Below are 22,207 nucleotides of genomic sequence, written 5' to 3'. Positions count from 1 at the left end.
GATTAAGGGGGAGGCCAGATCTCTTTGAGAAAGGACCCTGCTGCTATGCTGTCACAGATGTAAGCTGCACATCTTCCAAGCCCTTCCTCAGACTGGGACCATGACCAGGGAAAAGGAAATATCCAGAATCTTCTGAAGGTTATCAGATTCTGGCTCTGATTTCATGCTAATTCTTGGAGGCCCAGTACGCTACTGTGGTCCGTCTCCAGAGTGGGGACATATGGAGTTGGGTGATAAATTAGGTCTTGGTCTGAGCTCGTGTCAGTGGGAATCTCAGCAGAATTACCACACATTTTTTCTGACCTGCTGATCCATGGAGGGAGGGCTTTACGATAGGAAGGGTCAAGTAGCATCCCCTGGAAGTGTCCTTTCCCCTCCTTCCACCCCTACTGCTAAGAAAGTAAACCAAAGCAATACTGAATTCCTGGTGCAACTGAAAAGACTAGAGCCACCACCAAGGACTTGAAAATTGGAAGTGTGATGATTCCAACCACATGCCCCTGTATAACTTGCCTGTTTGGCCTGTGGGAAAAGCCATATAAGTTTTGTGGGATGCTGGGTTATTGTTAATTTAATCAGGTAGCGACACCAATCACAACTGTGGTTCCCACTATGGTAGTTTTACTGAAACACATCAACACAGCTTCTGGCACTTATTGCCTTAGCAAATATTATCAGTAGAGATAATCAGACATAGTTTGCTCTCACTCTTACCTCAGGGCTATCTCAGACTATGCTGTTTTCTGTCATCATCCACTCCAGGAGGAAGTTGGTTGTCTTTTTATCCCACAGACATAATGCTGGTCCATTACATTGATGGCATTATGCTAATGAACCTGAGGGGCAGGAATAATCAAGCACCCTAGATGCCTTATGGCCAGAGGATAGGAGATAAACCCCACGAAATGTCATGGGCCTGCTACATGGATGACACTTTTAGGGGTCCAGTGATCCAGGCAATGTCAGGCTCTCTCCTCTAAGGAGATAAGTTGTTTTTTCCTTGTACAACCCACTACAAAGAAGGAAACCAATACTTGGTGGACCTCTTTGGACTCCGGAGGCACCCATTTTTGTGAATGCTGCTCTGACCCATTTACTGAGCAACCTGTAAGGCTGCCAATTTCGAGTGGGATCTGAAGCAAGAAAAGCTACTGCAGCAGATCCAGGTTTCAGTGCATGCTGTCCTGTTACCCGGGCCTTAGGACTCTGCAGACCCAACGGTTTTGGAGGAGTTTGTGGCAGAGATGTTCTAGAAGCGGCACAGCATAGACCCTTAGGGTGTCTAAGTAAGGCCATGCTTTCCCTCCTTGACAGTTATTCTCCATTGGAAAGATAATGTCTAGATTGCTACTAGGCCCTGGTAGTCATTGAATTCCTGACCATAGGACACCAAGAGACTATGTGCCTTGAACTGCCCATTATGAACTGTGTGTTTCCTAATTCACTCAATCATCACATAATCATGTGCAGCAGCATTCCATTGTTAAATGGAAATTGTGTATGAAATCAGATCCTAGCTGGTAAAAAGTAAAGTGAATGAGGAAGTGGCTCAGATGCTCATGGTGCTTGCTCCTACTGCATAGTTGCCTCTCCATCAGCCCCCACATACGGCCTCAAGGAGAGTTCTCTACGATCATTTAGCAGAACAAGAAAATGTAGGCCCAAGGGTTTATACATGGGTCTCCATGGTAGGCTGGCCCCTGGCAGAGGTGGGACACAGTGGTCTGACAGCACTGCTCAGAGATGGCCCCTAAAGACAGAGGTAAAGGAAAATCCTCCCAAGTACTACATCTGATTGTCTATTTGGTGGAGAGAGAAATGCCCTAATACACGGATGCGGATTGATTCAAGGGCAGAGGCTAAGGAATTGGCTGGATGGTGAAGCGTGTGGAAAGAAAAAGATAGAAATTTGGTGATAGGTAGGCCTAGTAAAGAGGTCGGTGGATAAGATGAACTATTCTGTTGATGTTAGCCTCTTCCTTCAGCTGCCCTAGTGCTGGCTTAGTAGGCCCATGTACAAAATGGCCATGGCAGCTGGGATGGGGGATATGTAGAGGGTCTTCCCTCACCGATGCTGATGTGTCTAACACCACTTTGAATTGGCAACCTGCTTATCAGCAGACCAAACCCTGAGGCACCAACCTGGCACCATTCCCCAGGAGGACCAGATAGCCATCTGTTGGCAGATTGGTTACACTGAACCCCTTCCATCACTGAGGAAAAAGCCAGTGTCTTCACATGAATAGACGCATATTGTGAACATGGATTTACTTTTCATGCTTGCAATGCTTCTGGGCTCACAGGATGCCTGATTCATCACCATAGTATCCCACCTAAGTTGCTTCCAACAAAGGAACTCAGTTTAGCATAAAGGAAGTGTGGCGATAGGCTCATCTCTATGGAATTCATTGGTCTTATCACATGTCCCATCACCCAGAAACCACTGGCTTGATAGAATGATGAAATTTCCTGCCGAAGGTTCAGTTATGGCACCACAGCTTGCAAGTTCGGGGTAGTGTCCTATAGAACCTAGTATATGCTTCAAACCAGTGGCCAATATATCACATCATCTCCCTTGTAGCCAGAAGGTATGGGTCCAGGATTCAAGAGGTAGAGGTGGGAATGACCCCTCTCAGTGGAGAAATATTTGCTTCCCATCCCTACATCTTGGATTCAGTGGGTTAAGAGGTTCTAATGCCCAAGGGAGAACTGTTTCCACCAGGATTCTTCTGTTTTAGAAGCTGATACTGCTGTCTGGCCATTTTGTGCTCCTCATGTTTTTGAACTAACAGACAGACAGGGGGTCACTTTATAGACCAGGGTGGTCTATCCTGATTACCAAAGGCAAATTAGGTCGCTGCTACACAGCGGAGGCAAGGATGACTATGTCTAGAACCTAGGGGCTTCACTGGAGTGCCTCTTATCACTCCCTTGGCCAATAAAAACTGGTAACCCAGTCAAGCTAAGATGATAAGAATTCAGATCCTGTGGAGATGAAGGTTTAGGTCACTCCACCAGGTAATGTATCCTATCCTACTGAGATGCTGACAGAGGGCAAGGGAAACACGGAGTGGGTGGCAGAAAAAGGAGGCTATTATTATCAACTTAGAGCCTGCTTCCAGCCACAGAAGCAGGGACTATAGCAGCTATGTTTTCTCTTCTACTTTATATGAAAAGCACTGGTGGTGGCTAATATTTTAGATTTCATGTAGGAGTGTGAATGAATCTACATCACCCTGCACTGATACAGTAGCTGATGGGGCTTTGTACATTTCATTTGAGGGCATGGGTTTTTCATCTGGACAAAGGGCAAGAGTGGTGTGGAGGGGCAAAAGAAATGGTCAGCGCTGGAAATTCTATTTTCCCTTTCAAAATCCACTTTCTATCCTTCTCCATCCTGCTCTGTCCCCTGACCCATACTAACTGCATTTTCCAGGCTCCCTTGAATTATGGCTTGCAGTAGTCATCAGCCAATGGGAGGTATCAGCGGGAGATAAAATGGTAAAAGGAGAGAAAGGTCAGGGTATTTATTCCCCAGACTCCTCCCTGCTGGGATGTGAGTTGGCAGTCATTCTTCTACAGAAGGCCACAGTTCCTGTTGAATGTTCCTTTCCTTATTATTTCATTTTGGCTTATTTCCTTAGTTTTTGGGACCCACTCCCTCCGCTTGCCCCTTCAGGCTTAGGGTTGCTAATGTCTCCCAGGATTGCTGGCCCTGAGGTGCTTCACCATCCATTTTTGGTTTTCCTTAATCCTGCCCACACTCCTGTGCATGGTTCCTTTATTAAACTCTCTTAAATTATCCCCTATGAGTAAGTCATCTGTCTCCTGTCATGAGCCCAACTGATACAATCCCTAATATTTGTTTATATGTACCTCTTTCTCTTTTTTTAATAATCAGTCTTGCCAGAGGTTTGTCAGTCTTATTAGACTTTTCAACCAAACAATTTTGGGTTCTATTGATTTTTGGGGGATAGTTTCTTTTTATTAATATTTTCTATTTAAAAATGTCCTTATTTCTGCTTTCTTTCATTTATTCTGTATTGTTTTTTGGAACTTCTTAAATTAGATGCTTAGCTTTCTAATTTCCAGCCTTGTTTCTTTAATAATACAAAGGTTGAAGAGCATAAATTTCTTTCTAAATACCACTTTAGCTGCAATGCATCATTTTTTCATTAGTTTTGATATGTAATATTTTCATTATTGCTCTGTTCTAAATATTTTCTAATTTTTAGTATGACTTTTTTCCTTGACCTGTGATTTACTTCAAAGTATGTTTTTACATTTTCAAACATAGGGGTTTTCTTTATCTCTTTGTTATTGATTTCCAGTTTAATTGCATTGTGGTCAGTAAATGTGAACTATATGAGAAGGATTCTTTAAAATTTGTTGTCATTTGCTTTTTAAAATCTAGTATATGTTTAACTTTCATAAATGTTCCGTGTGCTGGACCACCACTGGATGACACATTGCCTTTATGTGAATTAGGAAACTGTGCCCTTTCTTCCAGGTGGATACAGCAGCACACCTGAGCATGTGGTCTGGCAAGTGGAGCATGGGATAAATTTTTGATCCCCACTTGTCCCTTTGGCTAGGTGCTTTTTTTTTTTTTTTTTTTGTGGTACGCGGGCCTCTCACTGTTGTGGCCTCTCCCGTTGCGGAGCACAGGCTCCAGACGCGCAGGCTCAGCGGCCATGGCTCACGGGCCCAGCCGTTCCGCGGCATGTGGGATGTTCCCGGACCGGGGCACGAACCCGTGTCCCCTGTATCGGCAGGCGGATTCTCAACCACTGCGCCACCAGGGAAGCCCTGGCTAGGTGCTTTTGATCAGTGTGCAATCTGTACATGGTGCCCCATTCATGTGTTATTATAAAGGATGTTTATTTTCCAGTTGCTAGGTACAGCGTTCTATGTATATGTACTAGATCAAACTTGTTCATTTGATGTTCAAGTTTTCTACATCTTTACAGATTCTTTTTTTGTCTGTTTCATCTATCAATATCTAGGAGAGATGAATTAAAGGCTCACTGTGGTAGTGGATTTGTCTATTTCTCTTTGTAGTTCTGTTATATGTTTCATATATTTCAAAGTGGTTGATTACATTCAAGATTAGAATGGTTACATTTTCTTGGTGAATTGAAATTTTTATCAATATATAGTAACCGTCTTTAAATTTGGTAATTTGTTTTCCCTTAAAGTCTATTTTGCCTGATATTAATCTAGCTATAACAGCTTAATTTTTGTTGATCTTAGTATTTGCCTGGTGTATTTTCCCCATTGTTTTTACTTTCAAACTTTCTGTGTCCCTGTGTTTTAGAGATGTCTCTTAAAATTAGCTAGCCGGGCTTCCCTGGTGGCGCAGTGGTTGAGAGTCGGCCTGCCGATGCAGGGGACGCGGGTTCGTGCCCCGGTCCGGGAGGATCCCACGTGCCGCGGAACTGCTGGGCCCGTGAGCCATGGCCGCTGAGCCTGCGCGTCCGGAGCCTGTGCTCCGCGACGGGAGAGGCCACAACAGTGAGAGGCCCGCATACCGCAAAAACAAACAAACAAACAAAAAAGCTAGCCTTCTTTAAACCCACACTGATAATCTTTACTTTTAACTGGAGCATTTATTAGTTCATTTACATTTTATGCAGTTTTTGATATATTTAAATTTAAATTGGTAGGTTTAAACTTCTTCCTCTATTCTCTCTGTTACACTTTTCCAGAAAATTTCCCTACCTTTCTTGCCTTTTTGGGACTGATTTTTTTTTCTCTTTCTCTTTCAATTTTTTTCCCCCTCAGATAGTTTGGAAGATATATAATATCCTTATATGTTTGTAGTGGTTATCCTAGAAATTTAATATGTATATTTAACATAACTAAGTCTTTAGTTAATAAAAACCCTTTACCAATACTGAGCATTCACGGGGCAGTCCCACAAACTGTATGGCTTTCGCATTCATTATTTATTTTATTTATTTTGTCTTGTTTTGCTTTTATGTGCTTCCTTCTTGGTCCCATTATCTGTTGTCACTGAGATAATAAAAAGATTGCTTGACCTTACAATTACCTAGAATCAACCAATCACTCCATGCATCAGGCTGTCAATATTGAAACTACCCAATCCCTAGCCTTCACCACAGACCTCAGTCCCTGACTAGTCCTTTGGTACCCACGAGCCAGTGAAATCATCAGGGAACAGTACTCCCAGCTGCTGAGACAATACCAGATGCTGATAGCAAAGAAAAGGCAAGCCAACAAGGATGCGAAAGATATGATAGCTTTGCAATCTTATGGAGCAAAAAGCAATTAGCTGTGAGCAATTCCTAAAGGAGTTATCATACCATGTAAAAATAGTTCTGCAGGCTCTGGGAGAGGGGAAGAGCAAGGCCTCAAAGGGCATCTCTGCAGTTAGGTCATACCACATTTGTGGCATACTGAGTAGTATGCATACTGCACACAGTTCAGTGTTTGGAAGAAGAAATCACTGTGATACAGTGGCAAGGTAAGCCACAATACAGCAGAATATTATAGCTCAGTGGCTCTCAACAGGGGGCTATTTTACACTCCAGGAGACATTTAGCAATGTCTGGAGATACTGTTGTAACAACTGGCGTGGGAGGTGCTACCGACATCTAGTGGGTCCAGGCTAGGGATGTTGCTAAACATCCTACAGTGCACTGGATTCCCCCTGCCTTCTGCAAAGAATTATCTGATCTCAAATGTGGATAGTGCCCACTGCTGTAGATTATACAGTGAAGTATATATAAGCAGCAGGATAGTTCTTCTTGTATCACAGAGGCCATCCTGTAACAATGATTTCAAACTCTTTAGGGAGGATGATGGTACAATGAAGATTCGCTATACCATTCTGTTCACTTTAAAAATATTTCATAATAAGAAAAATGAAAAGATCAGAGGGAACTCATCTCTGAACCTCCTTGAAGTGGCAAAAGATTTTTTTTTGAGGTGTCACTGAAACTGAACAGTGTATATTTTCTAATGGGTGGCTTTAGAATTTCAGAAGCAGACAGGACATTAGGAGACTAGATATAGCTGATGAAAAACAATCATAAACAATGTAGCATTTTCCCCAACTGATTCTAAATACAGCCTATCCCCTGAACAGTTTTTCAATGCAAATAAACCTGGTCCATTTGGTAAAACTTGCCAAATTTAGATATTAGTTCTAAAGTTCATACATTAATATATGTGTGGTAGGATTTCTTCATTTGTCTGTATTTTCTAAGTTTTCAGCCAAACATGTATTTTTAAAACCTCTTTATTTTGAAAAGTTGCACAAATAGAACAGAGAATCTGTCAGTCCTTCACCCAGATTCCTAATATGTTAATATTTTACATTTGCCTCATTATCCTATCGTTTTTTTCTGAAATATTTTAAAGTTGCAACATGGTTCCCCATTATCTCTAAATACTTCATATTTTCTTAAATAAGGACTTTCACATAACCACAAAACGAGTATTAAACTCAAGAAATTAACATTGATACAATATTATTACTTAATCTACAGATATTCAAATTTGGCCAATTGTCCCAAGAATGCCCTTTTTAGCAAAATAAAAAAGAAATTTTTTTTCTGGCTGGGGATCAGTTGTTCTGTTGTTTTCATTAATCTGGAAGAGTTCCTCAATCTGCCTTTGTCTTTAGTGACCTTGATGATTTTGAAGAGTGCAAGCCAGTAATTTTGTAGAGTGTCCCTTAATATGGGCTTGTCTGATGTTCCCTCATGATTAAATTCAGGTTATGCGAATTTTGGCATGATGAATACTACAAAATTGGTTAGTGTTTTTCTTAGCACCTCATCAGGAGGCATATGACGCCCATTTGTTTAATACATAAGGATGCTTATATTCATCAGAGTTAGGAGGGTGTCGGCCATGTTTTCCGACCGTAAAGTTTCTATTTCGCCCTTTGAAATATTAAGTATCTCTTCGGGAGATACTTTGAGACTGTAATGTAAACAACTTGTTTCTCTTCGTACTTGCGCCCCCTAGTTTTGCCTAAGGTTACAATGACAGCCGCAGACAAAGTAGCTGTCAGCCCTGATGGTTACAAGTGCTTCCCTGGGCCGATTTATCTTTCTCATAAGATTGTATCCTTCGGATTAGCAGAATGCCTGACACAGAATAATCGGCTGCCTCTTCCCCAATTAACTTCTTTGATCTCAGCGGGGGGTATTGTAATTGATCTGCTTGTATGTTTGTCTTCCCCACGGACTGAGCTCATTGAGGGTAAGGCATCATGGCTTATTATTTCTTATTATTTCTCAGTCCCCAGTGTCTAGCACATATTAGGTGCTTTAAAAAACACAATTTTGAATTAGTGGTCTGGAGTAGATGCTACGGAAGAAGATAAAGGCTACGCGTTGGCCTGGGGACGGCATTTTTCCTGTTCTAAAGGGAAGGGGGGGCAAGGTTTGCAGAGGGCCCGGCCAGCGTAGTCACTCTGCGACGGGACCCAGGGGTCCCAGCCACCTGGTTGGCGACAGGGCCTCGGGCTTCCGCAGGGTGGGGTGGAAAGTGGGGCGGGAAATCGAAAACCGAACTCGCGGCTCCCGGCATTCCCCGTGGGCGGTGCTCCCCTTTGACCCCTCGCTCGCGTGCTACACATCCGGGCTTCTGCTACTAGTGAGGGGAAGATGGCGGCCGCAAGTGTCGTGGTTCCCGTAGAGTGGATAAAGAACTGGGAGAAATCAGGGAGAGGCGAATTGTGAGTGTCCGGGCTGGAGGCGGGCGCGCGGCCAGGCTGGGCTCGGGCGTCAGCCTTGCTCTCATATTTGGGGGGAGGTGGTGGGGGGGAAGAGGTGTCCCCTCCCCCATCCGGGTGGCGGGTGTGGATGGTTGGCTAGGAGTTTTGAACTCGGGGAGGAGAGGCGCTGGTGGTCGCCGCCGACCTCCTGCCTTCCCCGGCTTCCCAGAAAGCCCCGCTGCCCGCCGGAGATTGTCTTTCTTTAGCCTCTTAGCAGAACTCCTGTTTTGTCCCTACGGGTCCCTGCGCTTTCGTTCCGTCTCTTTTTGTCCCCCTCTTCGCTTGAGCTCACTTGGCTCCTTTCTCTTTACGGGGCCGCGCCGGGAGGGTTCGGACTTTCAGTCTGTCCCATTTCTTTACTCTGCACCCGTTCGACTCCGCAGTTTGGAGCCCGGCGCCTCCTCTGCCCGAAGTCCGAACCGTCCCGGACTCCCTCCCCTCCTCTCCGCCCGCCGCCGCGAAGCCCGGGGCGTCGGGAAGAACCCCGCTTGGCACCTCTCGTCCTCCCCGGGAGCGGTCTCTCGGACTGTCCCGGCCTTGCGCGGCGCCGCTGCCCGTGGGCGAAGTGTAGCAAGGATTGCCGCTTTCCCCGAAGACCTACCGGCGTTTCTTTGCTCCGTCTTTTCACCTTAGAGACGTTTCGGGTTGGAATCAACTTTCGTCATTAAATGTTTCCTAAACCCCATTTTGTCCTGGGACTGCAACTAATTTTGGCAACTCTCCAAGGTTCTCGTGTACCTAGAATAACGCGCTTCCTGTAGTCCCAAAACTTGGGTGTTTTTTTTTTCCTTTCTTTCAGTAATACAGAAAACAGTAATTTGCCATAACCGCGGTTTCCTTGCCCCGAATTTCAGCTCTCCCTGTCTCGGGGGGAAAACTTGTTTAAGCGGCGGAACAAACCCCAGATTTTAAAACAAATATTGCGAATTTCTTTCTCTGAATCGCTTTATTAGTTAAAGCTCAGCCCTGTATGAGATTAACTGCTGTTAGCCGTTTTTGCCGTGGTCGCGCGCCGACCCCCGTAGTCAGTTTACGGTTGCTGGGGTGAAAGATACGGATCTTTGGAACTTCGTTACTTGGAACGAAACGCGGGGAATGCGTTGCCCGATCTTGCGCGTGTAATAGCGCCAGCCTATATGGCCCTCCTCACCCCCCCTGCCGCGCTCGCGCTGCCCCCCCTCTGCCGCGTTCGCGCTGCTTTATGAAGTCTTAGTGTGAGCGCTAGACTTGGATTGCCTGGGTAAGCGGCAATTTTAGCCACTTAACTAGCCGAGTGACCTTGGATAAGTTCCTTAACCACTTTGACCGTTTCCCCTTGAGTAAATTGGGAATAAAAAGTACTCAAAGCATTGTTGTGAAGACTAAATAACGCCTGTGAAGCACTTGCCTTATAGTAAGTACTCAAGTGATAGCTATTAAAAGTAATATTATTATTCCAATCTTTAGATATTTAAACTTCTTGGGACAGCTCTTGCACTTAAAGTCTGTACCACTCAGGTTAGCAATTAATTAGTCTCTGACTCTTTCATGTATACTCTTGTACTCTAACGAATTGAGAGACCCTTGAAGAGTGGGGGCTGTCTTAACGTTTCTTTTGGTTCAACCCTCCCGTCCCCGTCCTCCCCCCACCCCCCATAGCCTTTCTAGCATATGCTTAAAGAGCTTATTTTGTTAACTGACGGAGAAGTCTGTTTGATAAGCATTCATTTTTAACTGTTAGGAACATTTTCCAAATCCTTGTACGTGCTAGTTAACAAATAGCTATTAAGTCTCTTGTGTGCAGGGAAGGCAGGTTGGGAAGTTACCAAACCAAACCATCATTTTCATCTGTATTAGATTAGGATAACCCCCCAAAACGGATAAATTAGTTCATTGTTGTTTTGTTTACTTTTAAGGCCAACTTAGTTATTTAGGGACTGTCATCTGTAGATTGCTCAGCTTCCTCCTTCCAGCTAACTGTTTTGACAGTTTTACTATGACTCCCACCTTAGAATGAGTGGTATTCGGGCTAGGAAATTCTGCTTGGCTTCTGACTGGCAGTGGTTGGAGAAAAAGTCATGTAGGAGGTCGAAATACCTAGTCAAAATGGAATTTTGGATTCAATTTCTGTATATTTACATGATCCATGCTACCCATCATAATTTGTGTTTGAGGAGCTGCTTCAAAACTGCTATTAGGACTTAACGTTTATGTAGTTATTGCATGGCTTGTGGAATATAGTTTGAACTATAGTAGATCCAGATCAGTTTAGTCAGTTTTATAACTCTGTTCTGTTACATGAAGAGAGTTGTGTGACAATAATGAAATAGTTTAAATAGTTGTTAGTTGTATGAAATAGTCAAACAAGTCACCATCCAGTGCTTAGTCTTCATTTATTGCACCTCTTTTCCCTCTTTGAAAACTTTGTTGCATATAGTCTAACTTTGGAATTTTTGTATCTTGCTAAAGATAGAGTTAGCATTTTCATTTTATTAGAAAAAATGGTATTATAAATATATTACAAAAAAATCCTTTCTTTTGTCTGAAAAACAGCTTCTTAAAATATAAACCAGCAACTGGAAATGTTAAAAAAAATAATGTGCCACCAAATTATTAATGAATCCATTTATATATTTGGCTTTTAAGATATGACCAGTATTTAAAATTATATCTTGGGTGGATTTTTCCTTTTTAATGAGATAAATTAGCAGATGAGCTTTAACTTGACTGAAAGTTACCTTTTTAAAAAAATGCATGATATGTTTCATGAGGTATTAGGTCATTTCTTGTCTGTCTCTTCTTAGCAGTGTAAGTCTATTCTGGGAGTTGTAGTCAACTTCAGCAGCATAGTGAACATATGCAATGTATGGGATATTTTATAACTTTGAGAGGGCAAATTCTTAATTGTGCCTCATGAAAAGCAACTGTATATTAAGATGGAAAGTCTTGGCTTTGAAGAATAAATTTTGTTAAGTAACTAGGGAGAAAAGAAAAACTGTATTTTGCCTATCTGAATGGTCCATCACATACTTAGCTAATCTGTTGTTTCCAGAGATACTGATTATGTTTTTAATGGTAAATTACAGAACTCTTAAAATGATCTTTTCCAAGAGATAGCAAAAGGACAGAGGAGGACTACCAAAACATAATTGTCCTTTCCAGTAACACTTAGATCTGCTCTTCAGAGTTTCACATCTTAATGCAAACTCTTTGAAATTCTGTGACATATGCAAGATATGGATTTAATCACTTTAATTTTGGAATTAGAGCTTTAGTTTCTTGATGATTTCATATTAGCATAGGGTTTGCCATGATTAAGCTAATAAACTTGCATGTACTGGTAGATCCAGGGGAGAATTTTGTTTTTAGTAGACATGATTAACACAGTGAGCTCAGCATTTCTTTGTGTCACAAGCAACCTTAATGGAGGATTTATATTCCAAGCTCTTAATCTGAAGATGTTAGCCTCATGTCAATACTTAGTTTAATTTTGAAATACTTATATTTGTTGAATATCATCTATTTGTCTGTTTGAAGAACTTAATTCTTTCTTTAAAAAAATTATACATCAGTTAGAAATTTTTGTTAGGTGTTACCTTATTAATTATTGGTAGTTATAATAAAGTTTTAAAATTTAATCGCCAAATGTTTTGGTTGCCATTCTTTTTTCTTCTTTTGCTACTAGATGACTTGACATATTCCAGAACTTACGGAAGTACATTTGGATGTTCATTAAATGTTGTCTGTCCTGAACTTTTTGGAGGGAAGTTGGAGTTTATAGCAAATAATCATTCTAAGAAACTTTAGTGTTAGTATTTAAGTCTTTTTTTTTTCTTCAAAAGGTGCTCTAAGTTCACCTGAAGCTTTATCTGAAACCATTTCTTTATGTCTTACTTTTCATTTGGCATCTGTTTTCTCATTTGACCTGTGTTCATAAGTCTTGGTCTTATTTCCCTGGTAAGAGAAATTCATTCTTCAGAAAATGTTGTAGCAGTATCAGGACATTTTTCCAGGCTACTGCTTTCTTTGTTAGAAAAATTAAATTATTTTTTAATTAAGGTAGAGTGAGTGCTATTAATGTACTTGTGTGCAGGAACTTCTGTTGTCTTTTAAAATATTTCCTGTTCCCTTTCCTCCTCATAAGTGCATATTTTCATTTTCTTAAATGCATCTTTCAAGATAAAACTTCATGTCCCAATATTCATTTTTGTGGGTTATGTCTCTCTTCTGTCAATGATAATAGAGGTAGCACTTGCTTAACAAAATGTAGCCTTTTCTGTTGTTTTGTTTTTAAGAATTAATTGAAGCACAGATTGACATCAATTTTTTTTTTTTTTTTTTTTTTTTTTTTGCGGTACGCGGGCCTCTCACTGTTGTGGCCTCTCCCGTTGCGGAGCACAGGCTCCGGACGCGCAGGCTCAGCGTCCATGGCTCATGGGCCCAGCCACTCCGCGGCATGTGGGATCTTCCCGGACCGGAACACGAACCCGTGTCCCCTGCATCGGCAGGCAGACTCTCAACCACTGTGCCACCAGGGAAGCCCAACATCAATTTTTTATATGTAGAGCCACATTTGAGATGTTGAACATAATCAAGTAGTGCAGGCTTGTGTTGTGTTTCTTTTTTTTACTGGAAAATAGGACCAAGTAAGACGCAAAGCCAAATACTCATGTTAAAGAGTATTTGCAAAATAACATTAAGTTCTTGGAAGAACTTAAGACATTTTATTCGGTTTAAGTTTCACAGATATTTGACAGAAAGTATATTTTTTGTTCTCAGGGGCCTGAGATAGCATCTCCACAGTAGCACCAAACTGTTATAAAAGTGGGAAAAATGGTAAACTCAATTATTTGGAGGTTATTAAAGGACTAAAATAATCATTTGAATTTGTACCGAGGCAGAATATTTGATTATTTTTAAAACCACATTAAAATGGGCAACTGTTGGAGGTAGTTTTGTTTTCCTCCCTTTAAAATTTAGGATAGAGAACTAAAACTGTATAAGAGGTGTAGTAAGCCATGCAACATTCAGAAACAGAATTGTTTCTTTAAGGATACTTAAAGATACTTAGGATACTTAAGGATACTTCTGTTAGTGAATTACTTAGGGGAAGAGCCGGGACAAATCTACTGATTGGGGGAAAATTCTTAGTGATTGTTTTTAGTTTCCTCCAACAACTAAGGCAGAAGTGTTTTATACTAGGGAAATAAAAGTATCTGTTATACAAGTAAGTTGCCTTATCATAATAACCCATCAGTGATTCCTTACACAATTTGAGCAAATCTTAGAGATGCTTATTAATAGTTCATGATGACATTATCACCTGCATCCTTTAATGAATATGTTTGTGGCCTTGTGACTGACAAGATGAAATGACATTTCAATGATTTTTAAAAATTATGTAACAATGACTGTACCATTAGATTAAGTGGGATTTGGAACACTGACATTCCCTCCTCCCCTCTGGAAGGATTATAACAAAAGACATTTGCATTAAGCCTATTAAAACAAATAGCAAATGAAGCTGTTGAAAATGTGAATAAGCAAATACATTCACTGTAAGAAGGAATATTTGACCTTGCTTTTTAGTAGCCTGGGTACAAAGGGAAAGATGAGTTACTTGATTTCCCTTGCATTCTTCTGTCAAAGATGCAGTGTTTCCTGCTACTACATTCTAAAGGGAAACGAACCTCTGGGGACAGTGAGAACCACGAGGGGGAATTGTGTCAGTACTTTATAGCAAATATCGAAGCAGCCTTGATGCACCTTCTTATATATTTACTCTTAACAAAACAGGAGCTACGTGTCAGACATTTTTAGGTTATATTCTCTGATGATAGTCTTGAAGCAGCTATTTTTGTATTGCCTAATGTAATGAAGATTGATTTTTTTATTTGAGGTAAGTTTGTGGTAGGTTTAACTTATTTTGAGAAATTAAAAGCTTACCCACTGTCTTAACACTTTGGAAGGCCTATCTGGTTCTCAGAAGTAGTTGAAAGTACTTGGAGTCAAACTTAAATCAGCTTATTTAACCATTTCTAAGGTGCTCTCTGAAAATTTTTTTTTGGTCTTTTAATAGGAATTGGTTAAAAACTAATAACTAAATGAGATTTTCAAATATGCAGATTTAATTTAGTAATTGTTCTCCAGTGGCAAGGTATTTTTATTCTTTGGTTTTGAAACTAATTTTGTGAGACCTACAAATGAATTGTTGACTGGGAAAAGTTTATTGAACTGTACCCTGCTCATTCTGATGATAAAGTATTGAAATAATCAAAAGACACAGAGAGGTGAACTGCAAGGGCATGCATAATATGCAAAGTAGATAATCTCTCTGTGGATGATTGTAATGTGGCATCATATTTCACCTTAGATGTGATATATAAGCATATTCTGTAAGTCTTAAAGTTACTTGTTTTATTGACTATGGGAAGAGCATTGCTAGACATAAAAGAGTGAGAAACATACGCATTCATTGGTTCTCTTCTTTTTCGTTAGAGCTTTGTACAGCTTGTAATAATAATATTTCTTTTTCTGAAACGTGAAATTAAAAAAATAAGAAAAGTGCATAAAATCTAAATGTAGAGCTTAAAGAATCACTGTAAGATGCACACCCATGTAACTCATATCCAGCTCTAGTCAACATAGTCCCCTTTCCTGATTGCACCCTCTTTATCTCCCCTGTGGTAACTGACATTTATGGCTTTCTCTAGTTTTTATTTACAGTTTTGCTACCCAAATAAGTTTAAGTTTGTTCTTCTTGAATTTCATATAAATGGAATCATAGAGTGTGTATTCTATTGTATCTGGCTGCTTTTGCTCAACATTATGTCTTTAGGATTCATTCATATTTTTGCAAGTGTTTGCAGTTCTTTGATTTTCATAGTTAAAAAGATACTCCATTGTATAACTATACCACAATTTATCTCTTAGGCTACCGATGAACAATTTTGTTGTTTTGAGTTTTTGGCTGTTACCAACAGTGCCAATAGAACCATTCTTATACAGGTATCTTAGTGTGCACAGCATGTGTTCTTGTGGGATATATACTGAACCGTAGAATACATGCATTGTGTGTGTGGCTAGGTTCTAGATTGTGATTAACTCTAGCTCTGCTAGATACTGCCAAACTATTTCAAAATATACTCCCACCAGCAGTGTATGAGAGAGTTCACCTTCACATCCTGGCTAACATTTAATATTGTCAGACTGTAAATTTTTGGTCAATATAATATGTATCTAATGTTATTTTCTTGGGGCTCATATTTTCATAGGCATTTTTTCCCAATTTTTAAAATTGAAGTGTAGTTTATTTACAATATTATATTAGTTTTGGGTGTATAGCATAGTGATTGAGTATTTTTGCAGATTATACTCCATTATAGATTGTTATGAGGTAATGGCTATAATTCCCTGTGCTATACAGTATATTATTGTTGCTTATCTATTTTGTATGTATTAGTTTGTATCTGTTAATCCCATACTCCTAAATTGTCTCCCCCTCCCCTCACCCCCCGTCCGTCTCCCCTTTGGTAACCACAGGTTTGTTTTCTATATCTGTGAGTCTGTTTGTTTTGCATATGTGTTCATTTGTAGCATAGGCATCTTTTTCTGTGTTATTGGTCATTTGGATTTCTGGTTTATTGTGAAAGGCCTCTTTATATCTTTTCCCCATTTTTCTGTTGGATTGTTTGCATTTTTTTCATTGATTTGTGGGAGTTCTTTCTATAGTCTGTATTTGTCCCCTTTGTGGGTTACATTGTATGTGTGGCAAATATCTTTTGTTATTCTTAGGCTTGTACTTCCACTCTTACAGTGGTGACTTTTGATGAGCAGAAGTTGTTCATTTTAATGTAGTTAAATTTATCAATCTTTTACTTTCTGATTAGTACTTTTTTGGGTTTACTAGTTTCTCTCCATTTTCAGGTTAATGAACTTATCCTATGATTTTTCTGGAAACATTATTTTGCTCTCCCTTTTTAAGTCTTATCTAACGGGACTTGATTTTTATGTGTGCTGTGAAGTAGGGGTTGCAGTATATTGTTGTGGTTGATGTATATGAAGAAAGTTCAGCCTCACACATAAATAGTTGGCAAAAGGAGGAGAATTTTAGTAGCCTTTTCAGATAATTGTAGATATTCTTTGATATCATGTCAAAATTTGTCAGGTGGTAGTTTCTTAATGGTTTGTTGCAATGCCAAATCCAAAACCATATCAGTGTACTTTTTGTACTTTGTTAAATTGAAATCCAATTGTCCCTCTTTTACTTGGAATCTGTCTTTTACCCATGCATTATTTTGCAACATCATGCATTGGTCAGTTGGAAAATATTGGTTCACTGAATGATGCAGCACTTCCAAATATTGACACAATACTTTGTATAATATTAAAAAAACCACATTCTTTAGTATCATCACTGAACTTATCAGGAAAGTTTTTATGAATTGGGAACTAGCCAAGTCCGTGGTGCCAGATAAAAGTTTTCCAAAATTCTAATTTTTGTTTGAAACCTTACATTTTATCATTGGCAACAAATACTCTCAGTTGTTTTCCTTGAGGTGACTGGCTCTCTTGGTTCATTTTTGAGAAAATGCCTGCCAAAGACCCAAAGCCGAATAACCATAGTTTGTCAGTTCTTTCAAGTGAAAGTGGTGTTCTGTGAAAAAGCAGCTAGTTCAGCTCAGAATTCAGTCATATAGGTGATTTTCCTGGAGACAACCATGGTATTTTGGTATGTGACAGAAATGTTTTATGTATACTTTCCAATTTGTCACATAGAATATTAAAAATATGTATTTTTTAAAAAGGCACGTTCTCAGGGCTAGGATTTATTAAAATTAATTTTCACTACTTCATTAAGGACATTTTCTTTATTGTAGATACAAACACATAACATCAGATAAATCTTAACACATTTTTAAGTGTACGGTACAGTATTGTTAACGATAAGCACAGTGTAGTACAACGGATCTTTAGATCTTTTTCATCTTGCATGACTGAAGTTTTATACCCATTGAACAGCAAGTTCCCATTTCTCTTTCCCCCTAGCCCCTGGCAACCACCGAAATTCTACTTTTTGCTTCTATGAGCTTGATTACTTTAGATACCTCATATAAGTGGAATCATGCAGTATTTATCCTTCTGTGACTGACTTACTTAGCATACTATCTTCAGGGCTTATCCATGTTGTAGTATATGACAGGATTTCTTTGTGCCTGAGTAATGTTCCATTCTATGTATACACCATGTTTTCTTTATGTATTCATCTGTTGATGGACATTTAGGTTGTTTCTATCTCTTGGCTATTGTGAATAATGCTGCAGTGAACATGGGAGTGCAAATACCTCTTTGATATACTATTTTCAACTCTTATGAGTTAAACACCTGGAAGTGGGATTGCTGGATTGTATGGTAGTCTTATTTTTAATTTTTTGAGGAACTTCCACACTGTTTACCATTTTACATTCCCACCAACAGTGCACAGGGTTTCCAGTTTCTTCATATCCTCCCTAACACTTATTTTCTGTTGGTTTTTAAAGAATTAATTTTTTAAAACAAGGTTCACAGAAAAATTGAGAGGAAGGTACAGAAGTTTCCCTTACCCCCTGCCCCTGCACATGCACAGCCTCCCCATTATCAGCATCCCCCACCAGAGTGTTATATTTGTTACAACTGATGAACCTACATTGATACACCATAATTGCCCCAAAATCAAAGTTTACCTCTGTGTTCACTCTTGGTTTTGTGCATTCTATGCGTTTGGACAAAGGTATAATGGTGTGTATCCATCATTATAGTATCAGAGTATTTTCACTGCCCTAAAAATCCTCTGTGCTCTGCCTATTCATCCTTCCTCCTAACCCCTGGCAACCATTGAACTTTTTACTGTCTCCATAGTTTTGCCTTTTCCAGAATGACATTTAGTTGGAAACATATGTAGTTTTTTTCAGATTGGCTTCTTTGACTTATTAGTGTTCATTTAAGGTTTCTCCATGTCTTTTCATGTCTTGATAGCTCATTTCTGTTTAGTGCTGAATAATATTCCATGGGGTCAGTGTACCAGTTTATGTATCCATTCACCTACTGAAGGATATCCTGGTTGCTTCCAAGTTTTGGCAGTCATGAATAAAGCTGCTATAAATCCATGTGCAGGTTTTTGTGTGGACATAAGTTTTCACCTCCTTTGGGTAAATATCAAGGAGAGTGGGATTGCTGGATTGTAAGGTAAGAGTATGTTTAATTTTGTAGGAAACCACCAAACTGTGTTCCAGTGTGGCTGTACCATTTTTCATTCCCACCAGTGATGATTGAGAGTTACATTGTACCACATCCTCACCAGCATCTGTCGTTGGCAGTGTTCCAGATTTTGACCATTCTGATGGGTGTGTAGTATCTCATTGTTTAAATTTCCATGTCCCTGATGATATATGATGTGGAACATCTTTTCATATGCTTATTTGCCATCTGTATATCTTCTCTGATGAGGTGTCAGTTAAGGTCTTTGCTCATTTTTAAATTGGGTTGTTTGTTTTCTTATTGTTGAGTTTTAAGAGTTATTCGTATATTTTGGATATTAGTCCTTTATCAGATGTCACTTCTGGTTTTTTTGTTTGTTTGTTTGGGGTTTTTTAATAATGACCACCCTTACAAGTGTGAGGTGATGCCTTATTGTGGTTTTGATTTGCATTTCTCTGATGATAAGTGATGTTGAGCATCTTTTCACACACCTATTGGCCATTGGTATGTCTTCTTTGGAAAAATGTCTATTCAAATTCTTTGCTGATTTTTAAATCAGATTTTTTTTTTTTTTTGCTATTGAGATGTAGACGTTTCTTAAATATTTTGGATATTAGCCCCTTATCAGATACATGGCTGGTTTGCAAACATTTTTTTTTTTCCATTTCGTAGGTTGCCTTTTCATTTTTTTTTTTTTGGCCGCACCCTGCGGCACGCAGGGTCCTAGCTCCTTGACCAGGGTTGGAACCCGTGCCCCCTGCAGTGGAAGCACGGAGTCTTAACCACTGGCCCACCAGGGTAGTCCCCTGCCTTTTCATTCTGTTCATTGTTTCTTTGCTGTGCACACAATTTTTAGTTTGATGTCCCACTTGTCTGTTTTTGCTTTCATTGTGTTTTTGGTGTCATATCCAAGAAATCATTGCCAAGACCAATGTCATGAGGCTTTCCCCTTGTGTTTTTTTCTAGCAGTTTTACAGTTTCAGGTCTTATTTTTATGTATTTGATCTATTTTGAGTTGATTTTTGTGTATGATGTAAGAAGTGTCCAATTTCATTCTTTTGTATATGACTATCCATAATGCTCTTGAATTATCCATAATGCTCTCTAGTGACTTTTTCAGTTTAGTTGTTACATTCTTTAGCTCCAAAATTTGGTTCTTTAAAAATTTTCTGTCCTTTTGTTAAAATTCTCATTTTGTTCATGCATCATTTTCCTGAGCTCATAGAGCATTTTTATGATGGTTATTTTAAATTCTTTGTCAGATAATTCATATGACTCCAATTCTTTAGGATCAGTTTCTGGAGACTAATTTTGTTCCTTGTATTGGGCCATTTTACCTGTTTCTTTACGTTCTTTGTAATTTTGTGTTGGTATCCTTGCGTTTGAAAAAACACTCATCCCAGTCTTTATGGACTGCTTTAGTACAGGGAAAGGCCTTTACCAATCAGCTTGGCTATAGATTCTGGGCCCTCTCAAATTTTTTCTCTGGATATGTCTTCTCTGGACTCATGTGTAGATTCCAGATGAGAGGGATTTTCCAGTTTCTTTTTTTTCCAGAAACTGGCACTCTCTTGCATTCTCTGGTGTCCATCTGTTGTACCATGGGTCCTGTGAAGCAGCAGCACACCACCCAGCTCTTTTTGTTCTTAGTGGCTCCCAGGCAGCTAGAGTATGCTGGGTGCCATCAGTGCCCTAAGTCAGGCTAGACAGAAACCAGTCTCTCAGGCAGTCCCCCCTCCCCAAAGGCTGGGCTATTGGACACTCTTATTTCTCCCTTGAGGGAGAGATTGCCAAGCTGTTGCCCACTCCCCCCACTCCTCCACATCAGAATGTTAGATGTATGTATAGTCCAGTCTCCTCTTTCCCCCCTCAGGGAGAATTTGGGAATTGGGAATTTCCTCCCAGTTGTGTGGTGTTGTGCCAGGAGGAGGGAGTATGGTGAAAGAGTGTCTTGTGTTTTCCTACGAGCTTTGATGCAGGTGGTTTAGTCCTCGCCTGGGGTGCAGGAGCCTCTTAACTGGTTTCTGAATTTCTCGTAAAGGGAATTGGGTATGTGTATTGTTGAGTTGTGTTTCTATGGGAGGAAGGAAGGCCTGGGGCTTCCTATTTTGCCATCTTGCTGAGGTCACTCCTATCAAGGACATTCTTAAGTGAAACTGGCTTTTGTTTGTGAATGGTCATGAAAGATATAATGAAACAGTTTGGTGACATCTTACATGAGACTGGCTGTATTCTTTCCTTTGATTTCTTGATTATGAAGAATTCAATGAGACAGTTTGGTGCTGCTGCCTTGATAAATGTTAAGGTGCTAACCGTCTTACCTTCCTTTGCTTTTGAATTATTAGGGCAAATGTCATTACAGTAAAAGAAGGGAAATGAAGTCATAGTATTATTATGAATATAGTTTTGACCTTTCAGAACTCCAGAAAGTGTCTTGGGGATCAGAGGTTTGTGAACCACACTATCAGAACTGCTACTTTATCAAATTATAAGTTTTTTTCTATTCCTGATTTTCTAAAAAGGCTTTTTAAAAAAAGTGAATGGATGTTGAATTTTGTCAAATGTCTTTTATGCATGAAAGGACTTTTAGAAAATTAGGACTAGAACCTATTCCTGAATTATTGTGTGATTTTAAAAGTCAGTTTAGGCAGCTGTCGGCATGGACACCAGAGACGGGCGTGGGACGCTAGGGCTGCTGCTGCCACCTCCAAGAAGCCTGTGTGCGAGCACAGGTCACTCTCCACACCTCCTCTCCCGGGAGCCTATGCAGCCCGCCACTGCCGGGGTCCCGGGATCCAGGGACAGCTTCCCCGGGAGAACGCGTGGCGCGCCTGGGGCTGGTGCAGCGTCACGTCGGCCTCTGCCGCCGCGGGCTCGCCCCGCATCCGTGCCCCTCCCTCCGCACGGCCTGAGTGAGCCAAAGCCCCCGAATCAGCTGTTCCTTTAACCCCGTCCTGTCTGAGTGAAGAGCAGACACCCTCGGACGACCTACGCGCAGAGGCGGGGTCAAGTCCAAAGCTGAACCCCAGGAGCTGTGTGAACAAAGAGGAGAGGGGGAGGTCTCTCCCAGCAGCCTCAGAAGCAGCGGATTAAAGCTCCACAATCAGCTTGAAGTGCCCTGCATCTGAGGAATACCTGAATAGACAGCGAATCATCCGAAGTTGAGGAGGTGGACTTTGGGAGCAAGATATATTATTATTTGGACTTTGGGAGCAAGATATATTATTATTTTCCCCTTTT

The 22,207-nt window shown here is 40.3% G+C and overlaps 2 protein-coding genes across 15 annotated transcripts in view; both read left to right on the top strand.

Annotated features, from left to right (window-relative positions):
- Positions 1–8,618: 8,618 nt before the first annotated feature.
- The window catches only part of THOC2 (THO complex subunit 2), a 122,229-nt gene continuing 108,640 nt past the window's right edge, over positions 8,619–22,207 (top strand). For all 10 annotated transcript variants that reach the window (XR_008616360.1, XM_024128170.2, XM_024128169.2 and 7 more), the window contains exon 1: positions 8,619–8,713. Coding sequence is in view for 9 of the 10 variants with exons in the window: in XM_024128170.2 (XP_023983938.1) it covers positions 8,643–8,713 (71 nt within the window). In the remaining variant the exon portion in view is untranslated. The remainder of the gene's footprint in view (positions 8,714–22,207) is intronic.
- LOC102980725 (ATP synthase F(0) complex subunit C3, mitochondrial-like) overlaps positions 8,632–22,207 on the top strand; it is a 22,728-nt gene continuing 9,152 nt past the window's right edge. For 3 of the 5 annotated variants that reach the window (XM_055081715.1, XM_055081714.1, XM_055081713.1), the window contains exon 1: positions 18,998–19,113. The gene's annotated coding sequence lies outside the window, so the exon portion shown is untranslated. Of the gene's footprint in view, positions 8,714–9,135; positions 9,397–18,997; positions 19,114–22,207 lie in introns of those variants that run through there. The other 2 variants (XM_055081711.1, XM_055081712.1) reach the window with 2 other exon arrangements.

This window comes from Physeter macrocephalus, chromosome 21 (assembly GCF_002837175.3).
Source record: "Physeter macrocephalus isolate SW-GA chromosome 21, ASM283717v5, whole genome shotgun sequence".
Taxonomy (NCBI): domain Eukaryota; kingdom Metazoa; phylum Chordata; class Mammalia; order Artiodactyla; family Physeteridae; genus Physeter; species Physeter macrocephalus.
The sequence above is the reverse complement of the archived record's forward strand: the minus strand, read 5'-3'. Positions and strand labels throughout refer to the sequence as shown.